The sequence below is a fragment of the Eleutherodactylus coqui genome, chromosome 5 (assembly GCF_035609145.1).
Source record: "Eleutherodactylus coqui strain aEleCoq1 chromosome 5, aEleCoq1.hap1, whole genome shotgun sequence".
NCBI lineage: Eukaryota > Metazoa > Chordata > Amphibia > Anura > Eleutherodactylidae > Eleutherodactylus > Eleutherodactylus coqui.
The window spans coordinates 67,712,705-67,740,542 of NC_089841.1; the positions used below are offsets into that span (position 1 = coordinate 67,712,705).

At 46.3% G+C, this 27,838-nt stretch overlaps 1 protein-coding gene across 1 annotated transcript in view; it reads right to left on the bottom strand.

Moving 5' to 3' along the window:
- Positions 1–12,179: 12,179 nt before the first annotated feature.
- LOC136627512 (phospholipid-transporting ATPase ID-like) overlaps positions 12,180–27,838 on the bottom strand; it is a 124,190-nt gene continuing 108,531 nt past the window's right edge. Inside the window, exons 22-28 of the mRNA XM_066602682.1 lie at positions 26,871–27,054; positions 22,882–23,105; positions 21,183–21,266; positions 20,774–21,019; positions 19,284–19,422; positions 18,967–19,097; positions 12,180–18,231 (exon numbers count right to left, since the gene is read on the bottom strand). Coding sequence (XP_066458779.1) covers positions 18,016–18,231; positions 18,967–19,097; positions 19,284–19,422; positions 20,774–21,019; positions 21,183–21,266; positions 22,882–23,105; positions 26,871–27,054 — 1,224 coding nt within the window. The 3' untranslated portion in view covers positions 12,180–18,015. The remainder of the gene's footprint in view (positions 18,232–18,966; positions 19,098–19,283; positions 19,423–20,773; positions 21,020–21,182; positions 21,267–22,881; positions 23,106–26,870; positions 27,055–27,838) is intronic.

Sequence of the window (27,838 nt, forward strand, 5' to 3'; positions counted from 1 at the left end):
TGATTAGCCAGCAGCTCCCATGGGTTTTATGGGAGCTGCTGAAAAAGGAGGGAGAGAGAGTTTAGCAGTGGCTAGTGCTCCTAAACTATGTCAGCTGTCTCTCTTGAAGGAGTCAGTTGAAGGATTTATGCCGGCCGAAGGCATTCAGGGCTGTGGCGTCTATGTGGCCAGGGTAATGGACGAGAAAACGCGAGCTTTAGCTGCGACTTGGTTGCAATTTTCGTGCGTTTTTCGTCTTCGATGCGTCCAGACGACAAACGCATCGCCCGTGTGAAGGAGGCCTTAACCACAGCATTAGGCAATTTACAGATAATAATGACAATTACAACCAAGTACTCTGTGCGACGGGTAAAGTAAGTTTCTGTGAAAAGTACCAATCCAGGGATTGCGGATTACTGCACACAGTCTGAATGTAACAAAGAAGTCGTATGTGAGTTTTGTTTGTAACAGACAACCAAACACGTTTTTAACGCACAAGTTGCAATAAAGTTCTGACTCGTCTCCGATTATGTAACTAATGTGCATTAGCCAACAGATATGCTAATGTATGGCTGCATAAAGTTGGATGTTTCTGTCACTGTCTCTATTTAACAGGCCTGCTTACTGTTGTGAACTAAATACTTGTGTGCACACACTTGGCTTTTATTGAGGTCCGTCTTCACTTACGACCTCCAGCGTCCTCGGTACTGGGCTGAGGGTAAACAGACTCTCAAAGTCCGTAGGTGGTTTCCAGTCTGGAAAGTTGTGGAATGACGTGTCGCTCTCCATAGCGGTTCCAGCAGCAGTGACCTTAGCTATAGTCTGTGATTCTGCCGCACAACCTACTTTAGCCTTGCTCCTCTAGAAATCCTTCATGAGCATAGCATTTGCTTAGACAGCGATAAACAGGACAGCAAAGTTCTCAGCGGCCTGTTACCTCAGTCCATTGCTGCTCTCTCCACCACGCACCTCACAGTACCCCCACATTAACTCTCTACTTCCTCTTCCCCAGACCCAGAGTACCATGTGAGCCCCACTGCCAATCAGAAAATTCGTAATAAAGGCCACTGCAAAGCCTTCACCTCTCAATAATGAACTGAGCATTCCTGCAGAATCAATCAATCGCAAATAAACATAAACAGCTCATAGCAACCCCTCTACTGCACTCCTGGCATCAGCACTCATATGCTGAGTGCCATGATGACAGGAGTTTGGGACATTGACGCTGCAGCCTCTGATTTACCGCAGCGTCACCGGACTTCCACCAGGCCGTCTACCTGGAAGCTGGCGCCAGGACTGTAACAGGCATTCAGCTGTGTACCAGGGGGGCCGAAGAGAGGTAAGTATGCTTTTTTTATTTTTCTCCTGGCTGCTTGGATAAAATACCCCTAATATCTAATTACAGTGTAACAATATGAACACTCTGTAGATTATAATATGAGGACTGTTATATCACAGCATAAGAAGCAGCTGTGGAGGAGGGGACTGGATGTTAACACAGCCACTCAGTCAGACCTATATCCATTAGGCTGCAGTATGGAGAAGCTATTAGCAACCCCCTCCTCCCCGCCCTACACTTACATTATACAGGGAGAGCAGTTTCTTGTCCCTGGGGCTGGATCTGTCTTATATGACATTAATCACCAGACAGGACTGGGTTCGAATCGTGGGCCCTCCGGTCCAAGAAATACAGAAATTTTTTTTCACGCCAGAAATGTTCTTCAGCGCTGACGAGGCAATGAATCCATGTCAAGTGGATGTTTACGCAACTTTGTAAATACTTTGCTTTATATACCTCATACTGATTTTAAGATACATTATGTCTTTATACTCCAGTCACATCCAGAGCTGCAATAACAGTTGCATTATGTATTTCCCCTAGTAGCATATACCATTAATCAGCTGAGGTTTCCAATTTAATGTATTTGCATCTACAAGTAAAAATCATGATCATGGTGATAATAGAATAAGAAAATCAGTCGGTTTTGTGACTTGACACTATTCACTGTGTAGACGGTCATCAATAATAAATTAAGGTCACATTCTGAGGATGGGACAGAAAAGAATAAACAAACGTCAGATATCCGGACACTAAATAGATGTCATCCTATGGGATGAGGAGGACTAGTATTTGCTGCTGACACCTAGTGGTAATTTTCTGTACTTCAAGTCATGTCATGAGGGAAAGGATTTGGGGAAATCCATGCATATTAACTATATATAAATATGTAGGGACATCAGCGGCAAACCCGCTGTTATGGGGTCTTCTGAGCCTGTCACTGTTATGGTAACATCTGTGGATCTCTTTTGGAGGGATAGTACCTATTTTTACTCAAGTCCCTCTTTGCCTCTTAAATGTCTCTCTTTTTGACCTGGGAAACTATATTGCTCCATAAAATATTTGTATGGTTCCATGACTGTATATAAGACCCAAATTTGCATATTATTCCATCATATTGTCCACTTCGGACTTTAAACATTTGCACTTTCCAATGATTTTTGTGCTAATTAGAGATGAGCGAGCACCAAAATGCTCGGGTGCTCGTTACTCGGGACGAACTTTTCGCGATGCTCGAGGGTTCGTTTCGAGTAACAAACCCCATTGAAGTCAATGGGCGACCCGAGCATTTTTGTATTTCGCCGATGCTCGCTAAGGTTTCCTTGTGTGAAAATCTGGGCAATTCAAGAAAGTGATGGGAACGACACAGCAACGGATAGGGCAGGCGAGGGGCTACATGTTGGGCTGCATCTCAAGTTCACAGGTCCCACTATTAAGCCACAATAGCGGCAAGAGTGGGGGCCCCCCCCCCCTCCCAAAAACTTTTACTTCTGAAAAGCCCTCATTAGCATGGCATACCTTTGCTAAGCACCACACTACCTCCAACAAAGCACAATCACTGCCTGCATGACACTCCACTGCCACTTCTCCTGGGTTACATGCTGCCCAACCGCCCCCCCTCCCCCCCACAGCGCACACCAAAGTGTCCCTGCGCAGCCTTCAGCTGCCCTCATGCCACACCACCCTCATGTCTATTTAGAAGTGCGTCTGCCATGACGAGGAACCGCAGGCACACACTGCAGAGGGTTGGCACGGCTAGGCAGCGACCCTCTTTAAAAGGGGCGGGGCGATAGCCCACAATGCTGTACAGAAGCAATGAGAAATAGAATCCTGTGCCACCGCCATCAGGAGCTGCACACGTGGGCATAGCAATGGGGAACCTATGTGCCACACACTATTCATTCTGTCAAGGTGTCTGCATGCCCCAGTCAGACCGGGCTTTTTAATTCATAGACACAGGCAGGTACAACTCCCTATTGTGAAGTCCCTGTCGACCGACAGCATGGGTGGCTCCCTGGAACCCACCGGCGATACACAAAAATATCCCATTGCATTGCCCAACACAGCTGAGGTAGTAATGTCGTGCTTAATGCAGATGGGCTTCGGCCCACACTGCATTCCCCAGTCAGACTGGGGTTCTTTACAAGTGGAAACAGATGCATTTATAATTCCCTGTGGACCCACAGCATGGGTGGGTGCCAGGAAGCCACCGGCGGTACATAGAAATATCCCATTGCATTGCTCAACACAGCTGAGGTAGTAATGTCGTGCTTAATGCAGGTGGGCTTCGGCCCACACTGCATGCCCCAGTCAGACTGGGGTTCTTTACAAGTGGACACATGTAGGTTAAACTCCGTGTGCACCTATAGCATGGGTGGCTCCCTGGAACCCACCGGCGGTACATAAAAATATCCCATTGCATTGCCCAACACAGCTGAGGTAGTAATGTCGTGCTTAATGCAGGTGGGCTTCGGCCCACACTGCATGCCCCAGTCAGACTGGTAATATGTACCTTAACAGTAACCGCGTTGGTGGTAATGTGTTGGTGACTGCGGACCTAGTAGCGCGGTTTTGTTTTGTTGGTTTTCGGAATGTGGCCAGGATTAAGTGGGCTGTGGCGGGGGATGTTTTTGAGGCACTACGTGTCCTCTCCACGTGTCCGTGGTTATATGCACCTTAACAGTAACAGCGTTGGTGGGAAATGGCCTCGCCGCCATCATGTCTTTGGGAAGCCTCTGTTTCCACACCCCAGAGACATACCATTCGCAGCGGTATAGGCAGAGCCCATAATTAGTAACATTTCAGCCGTAGCATTAGGACAGGCCCCACTAACATATCACTAGCAGCATTATAGGGGGAGCACAGTATGCATTCCATTTCAGTAATAGTAGCACTCAAGACAGGCCCCAGTAACAATTCCGAAGCAGCAGTATAGTGGGAGCGCAGTCTTCGTTCCATTTCAGTAGCTGCAGTATAGACAAGGCACAAGTTACATTTATGTAGCTAAAGTGTAGGCCAACCCCACACACCTTTCTGTACCATGAGTGCAGGCGAAGAACATAGAAATTGCTATGATTACACTGTAGGCGAGGGGCCACAAAAATTGCTGTATCAACAGTACTAATGTACATCCAAAAAATTGGCCATGGCCAACCAAGAGGGCAGGTGAAACCTATTAATCGCTTTGGTTAATGTGGCTTAAGTGGTAACTAGGCCTGGAGGCAGCCCAGTTTAACTAAAAATTGGTTCAAGTTAAAGTTTCAACGCTTTTAAGAGCATTGAAACGTATAAAAATTGTTTAGAAAAATTATATGAGTGAGCCTTGTGGCCCTAAGAAAAATTGTCCGTTCGGCGTGATTACGTGAGGTTTCAGGAGGAGGAGCAGGAGGAGGAGGAGGAGAAATATTATACACAGATTGATGAAGCAGAAATGTCCCCGTTTTGGATGGTGAGAGAGAACGATGCTTCTATCCGCGGGTGCATAATACGTATTGCTTAGGTATCGCTGCTGTCCGCTGGTGCAGAAGAGAAGTCTGGGGAAATCCAGGCTTTGTTCATCTTGATGAGTGTAAGCCTGTCCGCACTGTCGGTTGACAGGTGGGTACGCTTATCCGTGATGATTCCCCCAGCCACACTAAACACACTCTCTGACAAGACGCTAGCCGCAGGACAAGCAAGCACCTCCAGGGCATACAGCGCGAGTTCAGGCCACGTGTCCAGCTTCGACACCCAGTAGTTGTAGGGGGCAGAGGCGTCACGGAGGACGGTCGTGCGATCGGCTACGTACTCCCTCACCATCCTTTTACAGTGCTCCCGCCGACTCAGCCGTGACTGGGGAGCGGTGACACAGTCTTGCTGGGGAGCCATAAAGCTGGCAAAGGCCTTGGAGAATGTTCCCCTGCCTGCGCTGTACATGCTGCATGATCTCTGCGCCTCCCCTGCTACCTGGCCCTCGGAACTGCGCCTTCTGCCACTAGCGCTGTCGGATGGGAAGTTTACCATCAGTTTGTCCACCAGCGCCCTGTGGTATAGCATCATTCTCGAACCCCTTTCCTCTTCGGGAATGAGAGTGCAAAGGCTCTCCTTATACCGTGGGTCGAGCAGTGTGTACACCCAGTAATCCGTAGTGGCCAGAATGCGTGTAACGCGAGGGTCACGAGAAAGGCATCCTAACATGAAGTCAGCCATGTGTGCCAGGGTACCTGTACGCAACACATGGCTGTCTTCACTAGGAAGATCACTTTCAGGATCCTCCTCCTCTTCCTCCTCCTCAGGCCATACACGCTGAAAGGATGACAGGCAAGCAGCATGGGTACCGTCAGCAGTGGGCCAAGCTGTCTCTTCCCCCTCCTCCTCATCCTCCTCATGCTCCTCCTCCTCCTCCTGAACGCGCTGAGATATAGACAGGAGGGTGCTCTGACTATCCAGCGACATACTGTCTTCCCCCGGCTCTGTTTCCGAGCGCAAAGCGTCTGCCTTTATGCTTTGCAGGGAACTTCTCAAGATGCATAGCAGAGGAATGGTGACGCTAATGATTGCAGCATCGCCGCTCACCACCTGGGTAGACTCCTCAAATTTTCCAAGGACCTGGCAGATGGCTGCCAACCAGGGCCACTCTTCTGTAAATAATTGAGGAGGCTGACTCCCACTGCGCCGCCCATGTTGGAGTTGGTATTCCACTATAGCTCTACGCTGCTCATAGAGTCTGGCCAACATGTGGAGCGTAGAGTTCCACTGTGTGGGCACGTCGCACAGCAGTCGGTGCACTGGCAGATTAAACCGATGTTGCAGTGTCCGCAGCGTGGCAGCGTGCGTGTGGGATTTGCGGAAATGTGCGCAGAGCTGGCGCACCTTTCCGAGCAGGTATGACAAGTGGGGGTAGCTTTTCAGAAAGCGCTGAACTACCAAATTAAAGACATGGGCCAGGCATGGCACGTGCGTGAGGCTGCCGAGCTGCAGAGCCGCCACCAGCTTACGGCCGGTGTCACACACGACCATGCCCGGTTGGAGGCTCAGCGGCGCAAGCCAGCGGTCGGTCTCCTCTGTCAGACCCTGCAGCAGTTCGTGGGCCGTGTGCCTCTTCTCTCCTAAGCTGAGTAGTTTCAGCACGGCCTGCTGACGCTTGCCCACCGCTGTGCTGCCACGCCGCGTGACACCGACTGCTGGCGACATGCTGCTGACACATCTTGATTGCGAGACAGAGGTTGCGTTGGAGGAGGAGGAGGAGGAAGGTGCTTTAGTGGAGGAAGCATACACCGCCGCTGATACCACCACCGAGCTGTGGCCCGCAATTCTGGGGGTGGGTAGGACGTGAGCGGTCCCAGGCTCTGACTCTGTCCCAGCCTCCACTAAATTCACCCAATGTGCCGTCAGGGAGATCTAGTGGCCCTGCCCGCCTCTGCTTGTCCACGTGTCCGTTGTTAAGTGGACCTTGGCAGTAACCGCGTTGGTGAGGGCGCGTACAATGTTGCGGGAGACGTGGTCGTGCAGGCCTGGGACGGCACATCGGGAAAAGTAGTGGCGACTGGGAACTGAGTAGCGCGGGGCCGCCGCCACCATCATGCTTTTGAAAGCCTCCGTTTCCACAAGCCTATACGGCAGCATCTCTAGGCTGATCAATTTTGCAATGTGCACGTTTAACGCTTGAGCGTGCGGGTGCGTGGCGTCGTACTTGCGCTTGCGCTCAAACTGTGGCGCTAGCGACGTCTGGACGCTACGCTGAGAGACATTGCTGGATGGGGCCGAGGACAGCGGAGGTGAGGGTGTGGGTGCAGGCCAGGAGACGGTAGTGCCTGTGTCCTCAGAGGGGGGTTGGATCTCAGTGGCAGGTTGGGGCACAGGGGGAGAGGCAGTGGTGCAAACCGGAGGCGGTGAACGGGCATCGTCCCACCTTGTGGGGTGCTTGGCCATCATATGCCTGCGCATGCTGTTGGTGGTGCCTCCCCGCGTCCACGTCCTATAGGCCTACCCCTACCCTTCAGCATGGTGTATTACCAGTGATTTGATTTCCCAGGCAGGAAAGAAAGTGGTGCAAGCCTGCAGCCAAAATAGAATTTTTTCCCTTGTTTTTCAAAGGACAAGCCACACTGCGTGTATTCAATGAATACTACTAAGTTTAATAACTGTGTTGTGGCCCTGCAAATGTGTCAGAGAACTGCAGTGATGCAAAGTTATTCGCTACAGCAGATAAGGGATTTTCCATGCAGGAAAAAAATTGGCGCAAGCCTGCAGTAAAACGTAGCTGGCTGCGTCTGATTTTTTTTAACGTTCTGCACGCAGCACACACGTACCCAGAGCCCTGAGGACTGTCAGAGGCAGGCGAAATAGAATTTTTTCCCTTGTTTTTCAAAGGACAAGCCACACTGCGTCTATTCAATGAATAATGTATGTCTTCTGGCCCTGCCTACATAATTCTATCCCTGTAGTATTAATGCCGGGTGCAATGGTCTGCACAGCCGGTTTTGAGAAAAAAAATGCAACACTGCTAACAGCAGCCTGGACAGTACTGCACACTGATAGATGTGGCCCTAGAAAGGAACGTTGGGGTTCTTGAAGCCTACACTCACTGCTAACACTCTCCCTGCCTAACCACCACTTCTGTCCCTATTGCAGGGCGCAATGCTCTGCAGATCCAATTTTGAAAAAAAAATAAAAATACAGTGCTAACACAGTACTGCACACTATTAGATGTGGCCCTGAGAAGGACCGTTGGGGTTCTTGAAGCCTACACTAACTCCTAACGCTCTCCCTACAGCAGCTCCAGCACGATACCACTGTCCCTCAGCTAACTCACAAGGCATGTGTGGCGAGCCGCAGGAGGGGCCGACTTTTATACTCGGGTGACATCTGATCGCCCCAGCCACTCACAGCAGGGGGGTGGTATAGGGCTTGAACGTCACAGGGGGAAGTTGTAATGCCTTCCCTGTCTTTCAATTGGCCAGAAAAGCGCGCTAACGTCTCAGAGAGGAAACTGAAAGTAACCGGAACACCACGTGGTACTCGTTACGAGTAACGAGCATCCCGAACACCCTAATATTCGCACGAATATCAAGCTCGGACGAGTACGTTCACTCATCTCTAGTGCTAATGTTTAACTTAAAGCTATTCAAGCTAAGGGCTCATTCACATTAGCTAATTTATGCTAAAATACAGAACAAAATAGCAGTCCATGCTGCGCTATTTTGTCCTGTAAAACGAAAAAAGGGGTTGGTACGGAGATAGCCAGGAGACAGAGGCGTAACTTGAAGCTCCTGGGCCCCAATGCAAAACATGGAACGGGGCCCCCAACTATAATGCTTTATTCATAGTACTGGGCTTCCTATATGGAGAAGAGAGGCCTCATGGGCCCCCCAAGGCTCCTGGGCCCGGGTGCAACCACAACCCCTGCATCCTCTATAGTTACGCCCCTGCCAGTAGAGCAAAGTGTGATTGTTCTCAGTGAGAGAAACCAAGTAATCTTGTAGATATTATACCTTTTAATGGCTAACAAAAATACATGATGTTACAGCAAGCTTTCGGGTCTTCTATCGATCCTTCATCAGGCTAAAATGGAACTGGTTTGGATGGGGACACATATATATTATACAGATGTAGGGAGGACACACCTTAATCTAAATACAAATGTTCACACACAGAAATTGGAGACTGTTTTGCACTCAAAACCTAAAACAGACAAACTGAGTTGAGACATAAATACTCAATTAGTCCATTGAGCTCAGGAATGTGACAGTTTTATGATGTGTCTTATCTCTCAGATTAAGTATTTATGCCTCGGCTCAGTTTGTCTGTTGGTTTAAGTTTTGAGTGCAAAAGAGTCTAAAATTTCTGTGTGTGAACATTTGTATTTCAATCAAGAGGTCTGTCCTCTCTGCATCTGTATATTATATATGTGCCTCATCCAAACCATTTTTAGCCTGAGGAAGGATCGATAGAAGATCCCAAAACTTGCTGTAACATCATGTATCTTTGTTAGCCATTAAAAGGTATCATATCTCACTGAGAGCAATCACATTCCTGTGAAATACCAGCCAAACAGAAACCCCATAATAGTAAATGGGGTCTGTTTGGCACCATTCTGAAACAGGGGTCCTAATGAAAATCCCTAGTACTTATGTGAATTAGTCCTGAGTGCTTAAACAAACACATGGATACATGTGCTAATATACTTACCACTACAGAGCTTCAACCTGGGTTTTGCAGACTTGAACCTGCAGCCTCTTGTGCTCCAGGATTGCTCCTCTACTGATTGAGCTATTTAGCATGCTGCACAGCTCCCCTGAGTCCTAGCTCCTTGTTCCTAGTTCCTTGTCTCCTGTTCCATCTTCCTGGCTCTGTGTTTTCCTGTCTTGATCCATCCCATGTCTTGTACCTTCCGCAATCAGCTTCCTTTATAAATCTGGCCCTGTTCCCTCCTTCCTTGCGTGTTCATAGTGCTCTGAACCTTTAGCCCTTAAACCAGCTCCTACCTCTACCTGCTCAAAGAAGACCTCTCTGTGTACCAACCACTGACTTGTTTGCAGCTATGTCACTGCTTAATCCTCTGTGCTGCTTGACATTTCTGTGTACTGACCACTGGTTTGTTCCCGACCACTGGTGTAACTATATGGGATGCAGTTGCACCCGGGCCTAGGAGCCTTAGGGGACCCATAAAGCCTCTCTCCTTTGTATAGGGAGCCCAGTACTATGAATAAAGCATTATAGTTGGGGGCCCTGTTACAAGTTTTGTATTAGAGCCCAGGAGCTTTACGTTACACCTCTTTTCCCGACTATGTCGCTGCTTAATCCTTTATACTGCCGTTACATCTCTGTGTATTGACCCCTGGCTTGTTCCCGACTACGTCCTTGACATCCCGTGTACCAACCCTGGCTTGCCAGACCCTGCTGCCCGAGCTTGTTGGCTGTGCCCAGGACTCTAACCTAATCCCGCAAATTCTATAGAGTATTCGAACTCAAGGTTATTGAGCGAGAGTATGAAAATAAAAGTGGGAAAATAGGTCCTGCCCTATCTTTTTGCACATAGAAAAACTACATGCGAGAAGGATAGGGCAAGTCCTAACTTTTCATGCAGGTGGTATTAACGTGCAAGAATCCCATAGTCAAATTAAACTATTGAAATCAATGGTTTAATTTCATCCTGTTTTGTGGTCGTGATTTTCACAGTTGCAAAATGGGACAAAAACACGCCCATGTGTTCCATGAAACTTAAGGGCTTCTTCAGGTAACCGTATTTGCACGTGTAAAAAATAGATACGCAATACGCAGAGAATAGAACCCATTTTGTGCACGCAGAAAAAAATAGGACCTGCACTAGTTTTCTGCGTATTGTAGCAGCTCAGTCCTCAAGCCATGTGACCGATGGCTCTTTAACCCATTCCCGCTGCAGGGCGTAAGTTTACGTCCTGGGAGCGGGGTACTTCCCGCAACAGGGCGTAAACTTACGTCCTGGAGATAGCGCTGGATCATATGTGATCCAGCGCTATCCCGCAGCGGGAGCCGGCTGTCAGTCACAGCCGGCGTCTCGCTGCAGCAGCGGGGGGACATCGGAGATGCGCCCGCCACTTTTAACCCCTTCCCTGCCGCGATCTAAGTAGATCGCGGCAGGGGAAGAGTTCACAGCGGGAGCGCGGCTCCCTCTGTGTCTCCGGCCGGCTCTCGCGATGTCATCGCGAGAGCCCGGCCTGTCACCATGGCAACAGGACGCCAGACACTGGCGTCCTGTATTGCCTATGCCTGAGATCGCTGTATGAGCGATAAGGCATGGGAGAGCAGTAGCTCTGCCATGCCTTATACCAGCGATCATCAGGGCAGTGGTTAAAGTCCCTCAGAGGGACACAAACAGTATAAAAAAAAGAAAGATTTAAAAAATGAATTAAAAAAAATGTTAAAAAAAAAGAGTAAAAAAACCATTTTTTATGCTTTTTCTCAGATTAGCATAAAAAAAGGTAAAAAAAAAATAAAACCCCACATATTTGGTATTGTCGCGTCCGTAACGATGCGTACAATAAGTTGCACATGCTTTTGACTGTGCACCGAAAAAAACGCTAAAAAAAAAGCTAAAAAACTGAGGCAAAATGCTCATTTTCAGCATTTTGCCTCACTAAAAACGCAATAAAAGTGATCAAAAAAGTCGTATGTACGCTAAAATGGTACCAATAAAATCTACAGCTCGTCTCGCAAAAAAAAAGCCCTCATAGAGCTCTGTACATCAAAAAATAAAAAAGTTACGTGACTTTGAATGCAGCAATTTAGAATAGAAAAAAGATTTCCAAAAAAAAGGGTTTTTATTGCAGAAAAGTGGGAAAACCTAAAAAAATTTTTAGAATTTTGGTATCGTTGTAACCGTACCGGTCTGCAGAAAAAATGGAAAGTCTCATTTATGCTGCATGATTAACGGTGTAAAAAAAAAATAAAAAAATCTATGGCAGAATTGATGCGTTTTCTCTCTCTGCTATCATTAAAAAAAAAATAAAAAATTTACAATATAGTCTATGTACCCAAAATTGGCATCGATAAAAACTACAGTTCGCCACGCAAAAAACAAGCCCTTATACGGCCGCGTCCACGGAAAAATAAAAAAGTTATGGCTTTTGAAAAATGGAGATGGAAAAATACCAAAAAATCGCTTGGTCCTCAACGCCAAAATAGGCCATGTCATGAAGGGGTTAATGTTCTGATTAGCGGGTATTCCGAGGGGCGCACCTTAACCAATCAACTATTGATGACGTATACTGAGGATCGGTTATCAATATTGTAGTCTTGGATAACCTCTTTAACAAATATGGTGCCTCTACTTGCAAGTACTAAATGTGTGACACCGATAATCCTCGTGTATGCGTCAAGGACAAGCAAGATGGTGAGCAGGTACGTAAAGAGTCATTTATTCATCTGTGAAAAAATTGTACAATTGTTACAGAGACAGAAAACAAATATGTGTCAGGAATAAAAGAGAATACAAAAATAATGTCTGCGCCCATTGGAAGCGCTGCAGCGTACATTAGTGCAATGTCTCCAAGCCAGAACTGGGGGTGTCACATGACGAACGTGGGGGCTACATATATGGTTCTGGTGATTTTTGGCAGTGAATACATTATCCCTGAATTAAGCTGTAAAATATGAAACATTCTGGTAATGGTCCATCCTGTCCAGAATGGGTTATACGCATTAATACAATGGGACACCCCTATATTATATTATTTGGTTTAAGGCCCTTTTATGCACAATGATTATCACTCAAAAAGTTTCAAAGCAATCTTTTAGCAATAATCGTTGGGTGAAAATGTGCCTATCTTTAACTTTTCTGCCAAACAATAATTTTCAGTTCGGCGTGAAATCCATAATTTGGCAGAAGAGCTGATGAGACGGACCGCACGCTGTGTTCTGCCCAGGGAGCGCTGATAACATTGTCTCAGCTGCCAGCCCCATGGCACACCAAAGGTAATTTATTCAGAGAACAGCGGGTGGTCTGTTCCCTGAATACAGCTCCTGGTGGCTCACATGCTACTAATTGGTACTAATAGGCATTAGTACCAAGTAGTGATATATGTAAAATGATCGCTCAAAAGCCATCTTGAGCGATCATCTTTGTGTGTAAAAGGGCCTTAATTAGTCCATTTGATAGTCCAGAATTAGCCCAGTGGTTATGGTAGTCACAGAATAGGTTTCAAACCCTAACCAATTTACCATGTACCCTATAGTAAGTTTCCTAGAAACTGGCATTAAAGAGTCCTGATAAGTGCCGGATTATCAAATTTTCTGGATTATTGGGTATAAATTGTAAAGGCTATAAAATGAAGGTACAGAATCAGTAGGAAGATGATCAGTTATGCTACTCATTTATTCTGTGCCATTTCTGCTCAGTCTTGTGATATTCCAGATCTTAAAGTGCTATACTATGAATAAGTGCCTGACTATCAGGAGTTCTGGATTACTGGATGCTGAGTCCAAGGCTCTTAGGCCTCATTCATACAAGCATATGCAATTTTGGTCCGTGAAAAATGTACTATTATCATGTGTGTAAAATCGGATTCACATGAACGTATGCATATTTATGCACAAATTTGCGCAATTTTTTTAAAGTCCAGTTTGGATCTGAACTCACTATGTTTTTCATATGCAAGAGAAAAAAAAGGCAAGAATACCCAATTAGTGTCACTTTTTTCCGCACTGGTCCTGGTAGCATGTGTAAAATATACAGTGAATACACATACAGTTGTGTATTTGCTGCATTGTTACATGATCCCATTACCTTTAATAGGTGATTGTGATCTGTAAATGCATCTGCACAATGTGAGTGCGATCCGTTTTTAAAGCATGTAACCATGGGAACTATAAGTAAAGAAAAAAGAGAACCAGGAAGTGACCTTTTTTTTACGTATGTGAAAAACTCATGTAAAATAGATGCAAATTGCATGTAAAAATCACTAAAACACAGGAAAGTTGCCCAAAAATCGAGACAGAAAAACAGCCCTCATGGGCATAGAGCCTAATGACACTTTTACATGGGATGACCTGTTCATGACAGGTCATCCTAGCGATGATAGTTCCTGTGCTTTTACACTGGAACGACCATCGTTAGTGATTGCTGGTGGCACGGACTGGAGATTATTCTGGTCCGCCCGCCTCAGGGCCCTAATGAAGATGTGCCCATAACGATGAGTAAAATTGGTCAATACACATAATAAACTTGCGGGAAAGGCCCCGACAACTGGTCTTCTGAGGCTGATGGTGGTTGTCACTGCCCTTCCCGTACACAAGCTCAGATACACTGAACATTATGATAATGTAGTCCCTGTGCCTCGCTTCTAGGATCATTTATAAGGCACCTGGTACAGAAACGTCATCTATGTAACTTGGGACTATGACAGACTGGTCTTACGGGACACATCAGTTTGGGCCTTGCAGCTGGGATGTTGTCAGCACCAGTTTATTAGGACCACTGATGAGGGGACCCTGGCTGCCGAATGTAGATGATGAGCCGTGAGAGGTGCCGAATTATCAGAAGGTTATAGAGAAGTATATAAAATTATACACAGACACGTCAAGAGCCTCGGGGAAGAAAATACAGGGTGGGCCACGGAAATGTAGACCGGCACCGCACTCTTATGGAAGCTGTCTACAAGGAATTCGTTTTTTGTTGCCCATAGTGACCAATCACAGCGCAGCTTTACCTTCTTATATTACTGAAGTAAGATAAAAGCTGCGCTGTCATTGGTTGCTATGGGCAACAGACAGATTTTGTTTTTGACAGCTTCCATAAGAGTGTGGTGCCGGCCTAGTTTTCCGTGGTCCACCATATATAATCCTAACATAAAATAAATGGCTCCCAAGAGTTCAGGGGGGACATCAGGAATGGATAATGTTTAGTTACACATCAGCTATAAATATTCTCGGAGACCTAAAAGGTTATCCCAGATTGAGAACTTTCCCGGGTGCAAAGAGCTTATCCCATTGTAGTGAGGATCGGAATGATTGTATGAGGCCGGCTTCACACAGATGTAATTGTGCGCACATTATGCAAAGAATAGAACCCATTGATTTCAATGCTATCGGTCACATTTCCGTATTTTGGTGCGCACATTTCGGTTGCACAAAAAAAAAAAAGATAGAACTTGTTCTATTTTTCTGCGTATTTGTGCACCAATGGTCCCCATAGAAGTCAATGGGGGTGCGGAAATGCATGCGAAATACGCAAGGAGATGAAACACTTTACATTTCCGCTGGAGAGAGAACACATCTGGAACTCGCTAGATGAATTAAGCATTAAGTGGTGCGTGTTTGTGTTCCACGTGCAAAACGACATGTCCTGTGGGCTGAAAAAGTGCAGGATAATATGTTGACACGTGCGCAAAAACATCATCGTTCATAGTGCAAAAAAGTTGCGCAATGGCATGCGCAATTGTGCTTACGATCCTGTGAAGCCGGTCTAAGGGCGCCTACCCACTTGCGTTGCCGATTTTCGCGCGTGAAAAACGCGGCGTTTTCTGCGCGTTTTTCGCAGCGTTTTTTGCAGCCCTCCATTGACAATCATGGGTGCAGTAAGAGAAAAATAAGGACACATATGCAACTGACAGTTCCGATGTGAAAAAACCCCACGAAACAGAAAAAAAAACCCCAGATGGACAAGAACACATTCTATACTAATTGCTCTTGAGAAAAAACGCAAAACATCGCAGGAAAAAAAATCGCCAGTGGGTAGGCGCCCTAAGGGTGCGTTCACACGAGCGCATAAACGGCGCGTTTTTGCGCCCAATCGTATAAACGTGACCATCTGAGTCAATGGTTTCCAATGTATTCGTTCGCACGGGCGATTTTACGGCGCGTAAAAACGGCAACCCGAAAAAAAAACGGAACATATGCGACCGAAATACGCGCCAACGCATATTCGATGGCCAAAAAGACCATTCGAAAAGTAGGAACAAACGAAAATACGCTTTCTAGCTCTGGTCGTGATCGGCGAAAAACGTTCTTTCCGGCGATTATACGCTGCGCTCGTGCGAACGTAAATACGCCTACGCTCGTGTGAACGCACCCTAAGGGCGAGCACCCACTGGCGTTTGCGTTTCCCGCGGGAAAAAAACGCAGCGTTTTCGCCGCGTGTCCCGCGGTTTTTCCGCGCGTTTTCCGCGGCGTTTTCGCGGCGTTTTCGCAGCTTTGCCATTAATTTCCATGGGGAAAAATAAGGACACATATGCAACTGACAGTTCCTATGTTAAAAACGCAAACGCAATGCAAAAAAAACGCCAGTGGACAGGAACACATGTTATCTCTATGCCTGTGCAGGAAAAACGCAAAACGCAGGTAAAAAAACGCCAGTGGGTGCTCGCCCTAAGAGTGGAGTTGCCTTCTAAGAATTTTAGTAATCCTTTCGATAGAGTAATAGCAATCTAAGATGTATGCAGTAGTGCGTTACTAACAGTGGAGGGGCTCGGACCACCTGCCACCATTTATAGCTGGACCAGCTGTTCGGACCCCTCTAGATCTGATCATAGTAGAACAGTGATTCACTGGGACCCTCCAGGAGAACAATTAGTGGGTGATATTTTGAGATAGTTACCCATTAAGGTCAAATGAGTTGTGTTCATAGGAAGCTAAGGCCGGCGCTCCATTTACGCGACCTCTCTGTGATGGGAAGAGGGGGACCCGGGACCCTCGTTCTTGGAATCAGTAGGATCCCCACCAATCAGGCTTTTATTCCCTATCTAGGTACAACCCATTTAGGGACCTTTCACACGGGATGGAATTGTCTGCAGGACGCAGTGCAGATGCTGTCAATTAGGGTGGCTTTACACAGGTGTATGTGTAAATGCGCATACTTCAGCACAACTTGCGCTATGAACAAGGTTGATTTCCGTGTGCATCTGCGTAGTTTACTGTACTTTTGTGTTCCAGCAGGGAATGTTCATATGAGCACAGAACACACTCATGCCCTGATTTAAATAGCCAAATAAGGTCCATATATATTCTTTCTCCATGGGATTGCGCAGCATATTGCACATCCCCTTACGTATTGCAAAAACATTTGCGCACATTCCCATAGACTTCTATGGAGACCCTTGGTGCGCAAATGTGCACAAAAATAGAGCAGGTTCTATTTTTTTGGCGCATGTAAAAAAAGGGAATAAGAACAAACGCATTGAAATCAATGGGTTCTATTCTCCGCGTGTAAATACGCCCGTATGAAGCCACCCTTAGTGCAGATTTTGTTGCGTTTTTAACTGTGGAACATCTCGTGGAATTTCTTGTGTTTTTTTTACACAGACTTTGTATAATTACATTTCTTGTATGTTAGAAATCCGCAACAACAATTCCACACGATGTCCTTAATTCTGCTGCAGAATTGAATCTTGCGGTTTTGAAGTAAAGACGCGCAAATTATAGCAAGTGCGGAATTCAAGCTCCATAGGAATAACATTGTGACCTGTGGAATAATTCTGTCCTGTGTGAAAGGTCCCTTAAGGTTTATTTACAGGAGACGGACGAGCCCTTTGTCACCTTTGTATTGCTCCATGTCTCTTCGTTTTCAGCTAATTTGCATAATTAAATAAAGGCACAAGAACAGGAGGCTTAAATTACAATAAACTGGGGTGTAGAAAGTCGTCATTAGCTTCTGAAATCACATCGCTGTGGATACGAGGTTTGTAAAGAACAGGTGAAAGTCAGAGGCAGCATTTAATCCTAATCCTGCTAGGAATTTCCAAATCCTTATAAAGATGGCGGCGGAAAAAATCTAATAACGGTTCAATAAAAGAGGTGAACTTTTTGAAATTCGTCTCCCAATTGGGTTGCTAAAAAAATAAAGGCAATAAAATAGTTTTCTGTAAAAGGAGAAAGGCCACAATGAAGTGCAATAGAAAATTATTATCTGACGTTACAATCTTAAATCTTTCTAGAATAGGCTTTGGCGTCCTTTACCAAGGTGTAGATCCCTGGGCGGTAGATTTGGCACTGATGCTTGGAACAGTTACATTTCCATAACCCGAATCTTTAGTAAACAGCTGCTGTCTCTTTCGAATCCCAGATCCAATATGGCCACTGCATGGCGTAAACATGGAGGCCATTTGCATATATGGCTTTTTATCCAGTCTCGTTCACCCACAGGTGGCTTAATGACAGGAAAAGTCGCAAACCAGCCCTCTCTTGTCTCGTCCATTCTAGAGGCACAGTGACATTCATAATCAAAGATTGGCGTAGTCCTGCCCTTAGTTGTAATGCCGACTCCTCTCGTTGGGAGAGAATTTTCCTGTTTGGTGGAAAGGTATCTTGGAACGGAAAGTTTTGCCTGAGGTGATGAGGTCTCCGTAACCCTGAGTGTGGGAGAAGGCATAACCAGAACGGCGGGAGCTGGTGCGGCGTATCCGGGCTCTGCGGGGAGGTGGCGCTGGGCGCTTTTTTGCCTCCCTGATCTTTTTCTGAATCTGGAAGAAAACAATGTTATAAATGTATTGCAACAAAAAAAATCAATCCATCTATCGTGGCAGTGTAATGATAAGTTTGACCTGCTAGAGGGCAATAGTATTGGAAAAGTGTAAGTAGTCAATGGTTCTCTGATGTAGAGCAGCTTCATAATGTTCCATCTGAGAGACCTTGTTAGAAGGAGGTGTGAAGTTGACAGAAGTAGTTTCTGAGCTCCCTGGTTTTTGGCACCACTCTGTGTAAAGAGAGGCTAGGAGGAAAAGAAGGCAAGGCACGACAGGGTAGGAGATGCACCCTGAGCTGGTAAAAGACTGAGCTATCATTGCTGCTAAAGACCGCTGATTTATGATTATGCTGTGTAGCATTTTGAGGCACTAGGCCCACTAGTAGTAATGGCAATACTCCATGTCCAGTTAGAGGCCATGGCTAGGATTTGTTCTGCCCCAGTGCATTTTCAGCGTTTGAAGTGCTGTATAAAATTGTAGTGACTCAATAAACCTGGCAAAAGCCAGTTTGAAGAAAGTTTCAAGTTGTGGACTGAGTTCTCGAGAGTGTGCCAACTGTCTTGTTATGAAATACGGTGATCCTAAGCAAGTGACGAACCCCTGATGTCACTGTATCTATCTAATCTATCTTTTCAGATCACCGCTTCTTGTCAAGATGGCAATAATAGAGATGTAGGCTGCTGCAGTTCATACAGACACAGATTTAAACCACTGATGGCAGATGCTCCTTACCCTGTCATTAAATGTAGGTTTGAGCTGTGACCTCAGGAATCTGTAGGCCACCACCGGCAGGACGCAGAGCACCACCGTCAGGAAGATGGCAAGCCAGATACTGGGCTGGTTTAGGGAATTACGAGCCGTCCCTGGAGGAAAAGAAAACACGGCAGATTATATCTAAGTATAATTCTACATTGCCCTTGGATAGGACATATAATTGCTCTGTGTTATACCAGTAAATTGAGGATAAGATCTATATAAATGTAATTAAAATATTTTGGAGAAGGTCGAGTACAAACAAGTAGTAAAAGGTAAGTGCACAGATCACTCACCGATGAAGGGGAACGAGCCTGTGAAGATTAGGTACATGCCATCACTGTACATGGTGAAACTGATGGCAAAGTACACCGCCAAACTGCCCCAGATGAAGAACTGGTTGACCGCTGTCCAGTAAGTTGTGTCCAGGCCAATCTATAGAGATAAAAATGAGAGTGGATGTGCAGAGGATGTAAGAGTGACAAGGGCAAAATTCTGGGATGACACAGGACACTCTGATGCTTCAGGTGACAAGTTCTGGGTGGCAAAGCAACATGGCGCACTGACAGTAGGAGTACAAGACAATGACATGTAGACACGAGCTATGGAAAATTGGCACATTAACACTTTCGGTGACAGGACTTGACACACTGATAGGACAGGACATTGATAAAGACACTTGGAGTAACATAGCAACATAGTGTGTAAGGCTGAAAAAAGACATGCCCATCCAGTTCAACCTATTACCACCCCCCCCCCCCCTCCCTTTCATGCACCCTCAATGTTGATCCAGAGAAAGAAAAAAAATAAGGTAGAAGCCAATTTTCCTCATTTTTAAGGGTAAAAATATTTCCTGACCCCCAATATGTCAATTAGAATAATCCCTAGATCACCGACCCTTCTGAAGTAATTAGTAATAATATCATTACACTCAAGAAAGGCGTCCAGACTCTCTTAAACCTTTACAGGATAATAATACACTGACACTTGGCACTCAGGACAATAATACACTGACCCTTGGGATACAGGACAATGACATACTGATACTGGAATGAGAGAATAATAACACATTGTAACGGGGTACAGAACAATTATACAGACACTTGAGGTGACAGGACAATAATACACTGACCTGGAGTAACAAGACAATGCACATGGATATTTGGTGTACAGGACAATGAGACATTGTCACTTGGGGTACAGTATGATGACACACTGTCATTTGGGATACAGGATGATGACACACAGACACTTGGGGTGCAGCACAATGACACACTGATACTTTTAGTGACAGAGCAATGACATACTGACACTTGGGATACAGAAGAGTAACACAGACACTTGGGATATGGAGCACACTTACACTTGGGGTACAGGACAATGACACATTGTCATTCAGGGTACAGGATAATGACACGGACACTTGGGGCACAGGACAAGGACACACTGACACTTGGGATACAAAAGAATGACACACAGACACTTGGGGAATAGGACTATGATAAACTGACACTTGAAAAGAAGTCATAACACATTGATATTTGGTGAACGAGACAATGACACATTGACGGGCTACAGAAAAATAACTGACACTTGCGGTACTGGGAAATGACACACTGACACTTAGGGGACAGGATAATGAGGCACTGATACTTGGGACGAGAGAATAAGAATCTTGAGACACAGAACAGTAAGATACTGACACTTGGGGTACAGATTAGGGTTACACTAATACTTGGGATACAGGACAATAACCTTAATAATTCCCATATGGCTGGAGACTCACCTGTGCAGATACCACAAGCAGCAGGCAGGTCTGAGCCATCAAGGCGAAGGACTGGTAGTCAGATACTGCTTTGCCGTCATCTCTCACTGTGTCGTACAGGGCTCCATAAGGCACAAAGTACAGAACGAGGGAGCTGTAGACACCATGGATCACACACTTCACAAACTCCTTTTTATTAAAGTAACGATTCTTTTGACCGGGCTCATACAGCTGTGGATACTCCATGCTCCAGCGGTCATCCACGTCCTGGTAACACAATACAGCAGAGGTGAGTAAACTAAAAACTCTGGCTAGTTCTTCCATGAGACACGGACCACAATCCCCAAGGTGGCCACACTGGTTAGCACTCAGCTTTGATAGCCAAATTGAACCTTTCAAACCTCAAATTCCATATTATTCATGTACATACCTGATCAAACAGACTCATCCCCAGCACCGGTAGTGAGGTATAAACCAGATTGTACATGGCGATGAACCATTCGTCGTACACAGTCTGTGAACACACAACACACAGCTGAGCTGCAGTACAGTGAAGTGGACACAAGATGGCAACAGAAAAACACTACGAGAGCATCATAACTATCAACTATAGGGTGTCAGTGATGGGTTGTGTCATCATGTGATCAGCGGTAAAATCATTGACAGGACAACCACCTAGAGTAGTGGTGGCAAACCTGCGGCACGCAGGGCCCTCCCTGCTGGCACGCACCGCCATCGGCCGCTCACAACTTGTGAATACAGGTAGGGTGAATGCCGGCAGCTTTCCTGCCGGCATTCACTCAGCGCCACTGGCATATTACCTTATTTCACAACACTGCTGCTCGATTCGCAACCTGATTGGTTGTTGTGAATCAGCCAACCCAAACAACCAATCACTGTGAATCAGCCAACCCAAACAACCAATCACTGTGAATCAGCCAACCCAAACAACCAATCAGGTTGTGAATCGAGCAGAAGTCTTCTGGCATAAGTTAATATGCATGCTGCTGCTAGCAGTGCTGATCCCGGCGCACACTGTGACGTCTGTGTGCAGCCCGAATCCTCCTCCCCCCTCCACCGACGTCTCCTACTACTTGGTTCCGCGAGAGCAGGGTGCGGAGGCGTCCGGCAGCACACTGACGTCACAGTGAGTGCCAGAATCAGTGCCAGCAGCAACGCCGAGCAGAGGAGGAGCGGAACTTCCACGGGGAGGAGGGGGTAAGTGTATGGGTCTCGGGGAAGGGGGGTAGGGGTGTTACTATGATACAGGGTGTCGCTGTGGTGTGTCAGTATTACAGTGGGGGCCGCTGTGGTGTGTCAGTATTACAGTGGGGGCCGCTGTGGGGTGTCACTATTAGACTGGGGGCCGCTGTGGGGTGTCACTATTACTACTGGGGGCTGCTGGGGGTATCACTATTATTCTGGGGGCCGCTGTGGGGTGTCACTACTACTCTGGGGGCCGCTGGGGGTGTCACTATTATTCTGGGGGCCGCTGTGGGGTGTCACTACTACTCTGGGGGCCGCTGTGGGGTGTTGCTATCGTACTAGGGGCTGCTGTGGGGTGTCGCTATTGTACTGGCAGCCGCTGTGGGGTGTCGCTATCGTACTGGGGGCCACTGTGGGGGGTCGCTGTTACCGCTGGGGCCACTGGGGGGGTCACTATTACGTTTACATGTGGCAGAGATGGACAGGGCCACTTCAAAATAGACAGGGTGCAGATTTTGACTGCTTTTTGGATGTGTAAATGCTACAGAATTTTCCACTGAGGACATTCTGCAGTATTTCCGCATCCAAAAATCAGTCAAAATGTTCTCCCTGTCTATTTTGAAGCGGCTCTGTCCTTTTTAGAATGTCTGGGGTAAAATCATACGTCGTGATAAGCCTCGCCCTCTGACATGTTGGCACTTTGCCATAAATATGTGGGTTTTGGGTTGCAGTTTGGGCACTCGGTCTCTAAAAGGTTCACCATGACTGACCTAGAGTATAACATTATATCCATTTGTTGCAAAACAGTCAGTCGTCTATTTATTGTTTCATTTCTATTGTGTCTTCCTGAATATTATCAAATAAACAAACTCTGACCCTTAGAAGTTTGCAATCTAACTCACTGCAGGTTATTGCTGTCTCACCTGAGCAGAGAAGCCGCAGAAGAACCCATACCAGAAATGAACCAACGTGAAGGTGAAATTCTTGTAGAAAAAGTATCTCAGAAACTGGCACATGCGGTTATAGGACCAGCGGCCGTGTACCAGGAGAAGGCGCTGCAGGTATCGAAACTGGGCAAAGGAGAAGTCACTGGACAGCACGGCCTGCATCCCCTCCTGTCCGCTGATCCCCACCCCGATGTGAGCCGCTGTGGAAAGAGAGAAAAAGTATTAGCTTTGTGCATATTACATTGCCCACTTTTTAAGTGCATTAAGGTGACCTTCCGTTCCTGGACAAACAAGGATGAGCGCACTGCTTCTCTGACTACCTGATCACATGGTGTATAGTATGCATTGGTAGTCTAAGACACTACATGCTGCTCTGACTGGTCAGCAAAGCTTGTGTGGCTAGCACTTGCTAATCAAGCCAGGTGTAGTGCCTTATACTAAAGGTACATACTAATACACAGTGTGCATCAGGTAGTCAGAGAAGTGGTGTGGCCGTCCTTGTTTGTTCAGTACCAAAAAGTTGTTTAATGTCCCAGTTTGCTCTGGGAAGGACATAATCCAATGTAGCCTCCATTATCTTTATACCGAGTCCGCTATTGTACTTGTCTATGGGAAGATGTTCCAGAAAGGTAGGATGCATAAGTGCCAACACTGACCGCAGAGTAGGGAGCGGCTGTCTCGGATCGCAGAGAATAGAGTGGCTGATGTATGGCAACTGCTCTGTTATAACCTTATCATGCTGATCATGGAGTCAAATGTAAAGGTCCGTTTACACGGACCAATTATCGAGTCCGAATGTTCCTAGGAATGCTTGCTTGCCCAAGAATCAGTTAGTGTAAAATGATGAACGATCAGCCAATGAACAAGCAAACTCGAGAATGCTTATTAACAGTCAGTGGCCGTTCGCATGGGCAAATTATCTACCCGTATAAAAGGATCTTAAGAATATCAGGGATCAAGGCACAAAATTATTGGTCATTTTTCACTGAGACACTGTATCAGGGACTGAGGAACCAAAACTCTAGACATGCTGACCTGGGGCACAGGGACAGGAGCACAAAAACATCAAAAGAATGGAGGAAGAAGACTATTGGACATCCTGAGAAATTAATCAGTAGGAATCCTGGACTGGAGTGCTAAGCCATTAGAAATGGTGCAATGTGCTGTCGCTGGACACCAGGGATGAGAACAACAGTCCACTAGAAATGGAGCACTAAACCGCTGGACACCAATGAATCGGGCACAAAACCATCAAACACCAGGGGCTGAGCCACAAAACCACTGGACACCAATGAATCGGGCACAAAACCACTGGACATCAATGAATCGGGCACAAAACCACTGGACACCACGGGCTGAGCCACAAAACCACTGGAGACCAATGAAAATCGGGCACAAAACCATCGAACACCAATAAATCGGGCACACAACCACTGGACACCAGGGGCTCAGCTACAAAACCACTAGCACTGGACACATACAAGATTAATTTGCACTTAGGAAAAGTGCTCCTCATGTGGCTCCCACAGTACTAGTGCTAGCCCCCAATCACCCTACAGTACTCTCTGCCCACATTGTCATTTACATAAATGATGCTTCCTGGTCTCTCTCATCATGCCGCCAGGTGGGCACTGGGTCCTCTTCATCTGCTACCTGTTCTATAGATCCTCCTGCTTTAAGGTGCCAGAGACAATAGAAGAGAATGGAAGATGCACCCAGTACCAGCTTGGCAGCGTTATGAGAGAGACCAGGAGCTGTGTGAGCATCATTAAAGAAAACCCATCACCTGGTGACAGCTTCCATTTAGTGTAATTCATAGTGTGGCAGACACTAGTGGGGCTTAGCTGTCACAGTGCCTGAACTAGCACAGTGTGGTAAGGTGAGGCTGCTCCCACCCGGCACACAGAGCGCATTTGTCAGGTGGCTTCTACTTGAGGTACTATGTGTGTTCGGTGTAGTCCACTGTAATTGGGTAACTTCTAACTTGGTCAGTACAGCACCCCCCCTTCCATCCTAATTACGCCTAGGGCACATGCCCCGCTTGCTCCCCTAGCTACACAATACATGTGATCACTACTTGTTAGTCTATTAACAAATACAACCCTAGGTGTACCGGTTGGCTGGTCAGTCTATATGCTATTCAGATGGCTAGTTGTCATTATACCTTGGCTATCGCACTGGCTTCTATTAACCTGAATATATCAAGGCAAAAAATATATAGCATCTTTGCATTGAGATTTTGCTAGACCTTTTTGGTTCATATTACTCTATAGCATACAGGGTTGTTATTTGTACACCTCTAATACAGCTATATTAACCCTTTAGGTGCTCTTACCATCAAGGGTTTGTTTATATCTCAGTGAAACAAATGCCCACATCTGAATGATCCTATTCTAATCAATGGATGCTATTGTGGTAATTACATAGGGAGAAGAAATAGATTCTAGTACTAGATCATAAACAATACTATCAGTATATCTACTAAACTGACCAATAATAAACCTTTTGTTCTGACAGCCATCATCTGTTACTAATACAATACTGACAGATGTCGTACAAAAATACTTAAACTATATGTGTCTACCATCTTGAAGATTTTAACCTCACAATCATGTATGATTGTCCACTAGAGTTGAGTGAACGTACTCTTCCAATCTTGATGCTCATTCGAGTATTAGCGTACTCGATGGTGCTTGCTACTCAAGCGAGCATCATGTTGTGTTCGACGCCGCCCCAGTTTTGGCCCCTCCCCACTGCTGACGTGTCAGATTTGACCCCTCCCCGCTCCGACGCTGCGCACGTCAACGGTAGTTTGTGGCTGGCTTGGGAGAAAGAGAGAGAGAAAAAAAAAAGCTCGGCAACTGGCGGGTCCTATACAAAAATGCTCGAGTCTCCCATTGAAGTCAATAGGGTTCGTTACTCGAATAGAGCTCTCGAATTTTACGAAAAGCTCAACTCGAATAACGAGGACCCGAGCATTTGGGTGCTCACTCATCTCTATCGTCCACCAATGACTAAGGATTGGACATTTTAGTAATCACGTTTATGGTGTAACCTATGATTAATTTATGCCTAGGCATTAACACTACTTGTTAGTGGCACATAGAGATGAGCGAATATACTCGCTAAGGCACATTACTCGAGCGAGTGGTGCCTTAGCCGAGTAGCTCCCCGCTCGTCTCTAAAGATTCGGGGGCCCCGGCGCGGGTGAGTTGCGGCGGGGAGCGGGGGGGGGGGGGGGGAGAGGGAGAGAGAGATCTACCCTCCGTTCCTCCCCACTCTCCCCCGCCGCTCCCCGACCCCCGCCGGCCCCCGAATCTTTAGAGACGAGCGGGGAGCTACTCGGCTAAGGCACCACTTGCCCGAGTAATGTGCCTTAGCGAGTATACTCGCTCATCTCTAGTGGCACACTCTGCTCTGCCTCATAGTGGGCAGGTCTCGGAAGGGGGTATGGAGAATGGATTTTCAAGAATAGACACTGCCTTAAGTATTTTCTTCAATAGTCAGGCATTTTGTTGGATTATCATAATGTTTCAAAAATATCACTTTAAAGACAAGCTCAGCTTTTTCTCATTGACTTTGTTTTCCTTTCCCCTTTTTCTGCCCATGATGGAAACATTGATGCCAGGAAGAAAAAAATACTTTCCATTTTATTTCATAACTTTTTTCCATTAGATTTGGAAGTATCTGACCACTGGGTGAGCCTCTGATTACATATCCAGCTGACAGTATTTCCCTTCTATGGGTTGTGTCGAAGTCAGACCAGCAGTTGTTACTTGAACATACAATAAATGGAAGATACTGAGATAATCTCCTCCATATGTAATTCCATATTTTTCACTCACTAACAGAGCAGGAAATAATTAGACCAGGAATAACACAGTAAATGACATCACAGGTCTGGCTAGACTATTATAGTTTTATAACGGCTCCTAGCTCCCCACCCAGCATCCACCAGGACTTACTCTTGATCATACTGACGTCGTTTGCTCCGTCTCCTATGGCCAACGTCACTGCCTTTTTATACTTCTTCACCAGCTGCACCACCTGCGCCTTCTGGAGAGGAGTCACCCGACAACATATGACCGCCTGACACATGCACGCCGTCCTCAGAAGCTCCACCTCCATATTCTCGTCCAGAGCATAAGCCTATGGCAGACAGCAGTCAGCGATGTGTGTGATAAATCATCAAAGGGTTTGCGAAATTCAGTTTGTATACATACGAAATACATATAATGTTTAGTAACAATGCAGACACTTTGTTCGAGTTACATTATGTCCTATACCACAGTCACATCCAGAGCTGCATTCATAATTCTGCTGGTTTATGTTTAGGGTACGTTCACACATGCAGAAAATACTGTGGAAGATCTGCAGCATTTTACAGTACAATCAATGTGAACCGTTCACACTCCGTGAAAAAAATCTATAGGGTTAATTCACAGCGGTGGATTTAAAATCCATAGCATTTCATGGATGTTACTAGAGATGAGCAAGCATACTCGCGAAGGACAATTACTCGATCGAGCATTGTCCTTAGCGAGTACCTGCCCGCTCAGAAGAAAAGGTTCGGCTGTCGGCGCGGGTGAGAGGTGAGTTGCGGCAGTGAGCAGGGGGGAGTGGGGGGGAGTGAGATCTCCCCTCCGTTCCTCCTCGCTCTCACCCGCTGCTCCCTGCCGGCAGCCGAACCTTTTCTTCCGAGCGGGCAGGTACTCACTAAGAGCAATGCTCGATCGAGTAATTTCCCTTAGCGAGTATGCTCGCTCATCTCTAGATGTTACCCCTTCAAATGAGGGAGTCAAATCTGCCATTAATCTGCACTTTGGATTTGCTGCTGATTTTGCTCTGCAGACCTTATACATGTAAGGTCTGCCATTAGGGCTTTAGCAACTGTCTCCATGGTTCTTAATAATACAATGCATGCATGGCAGGC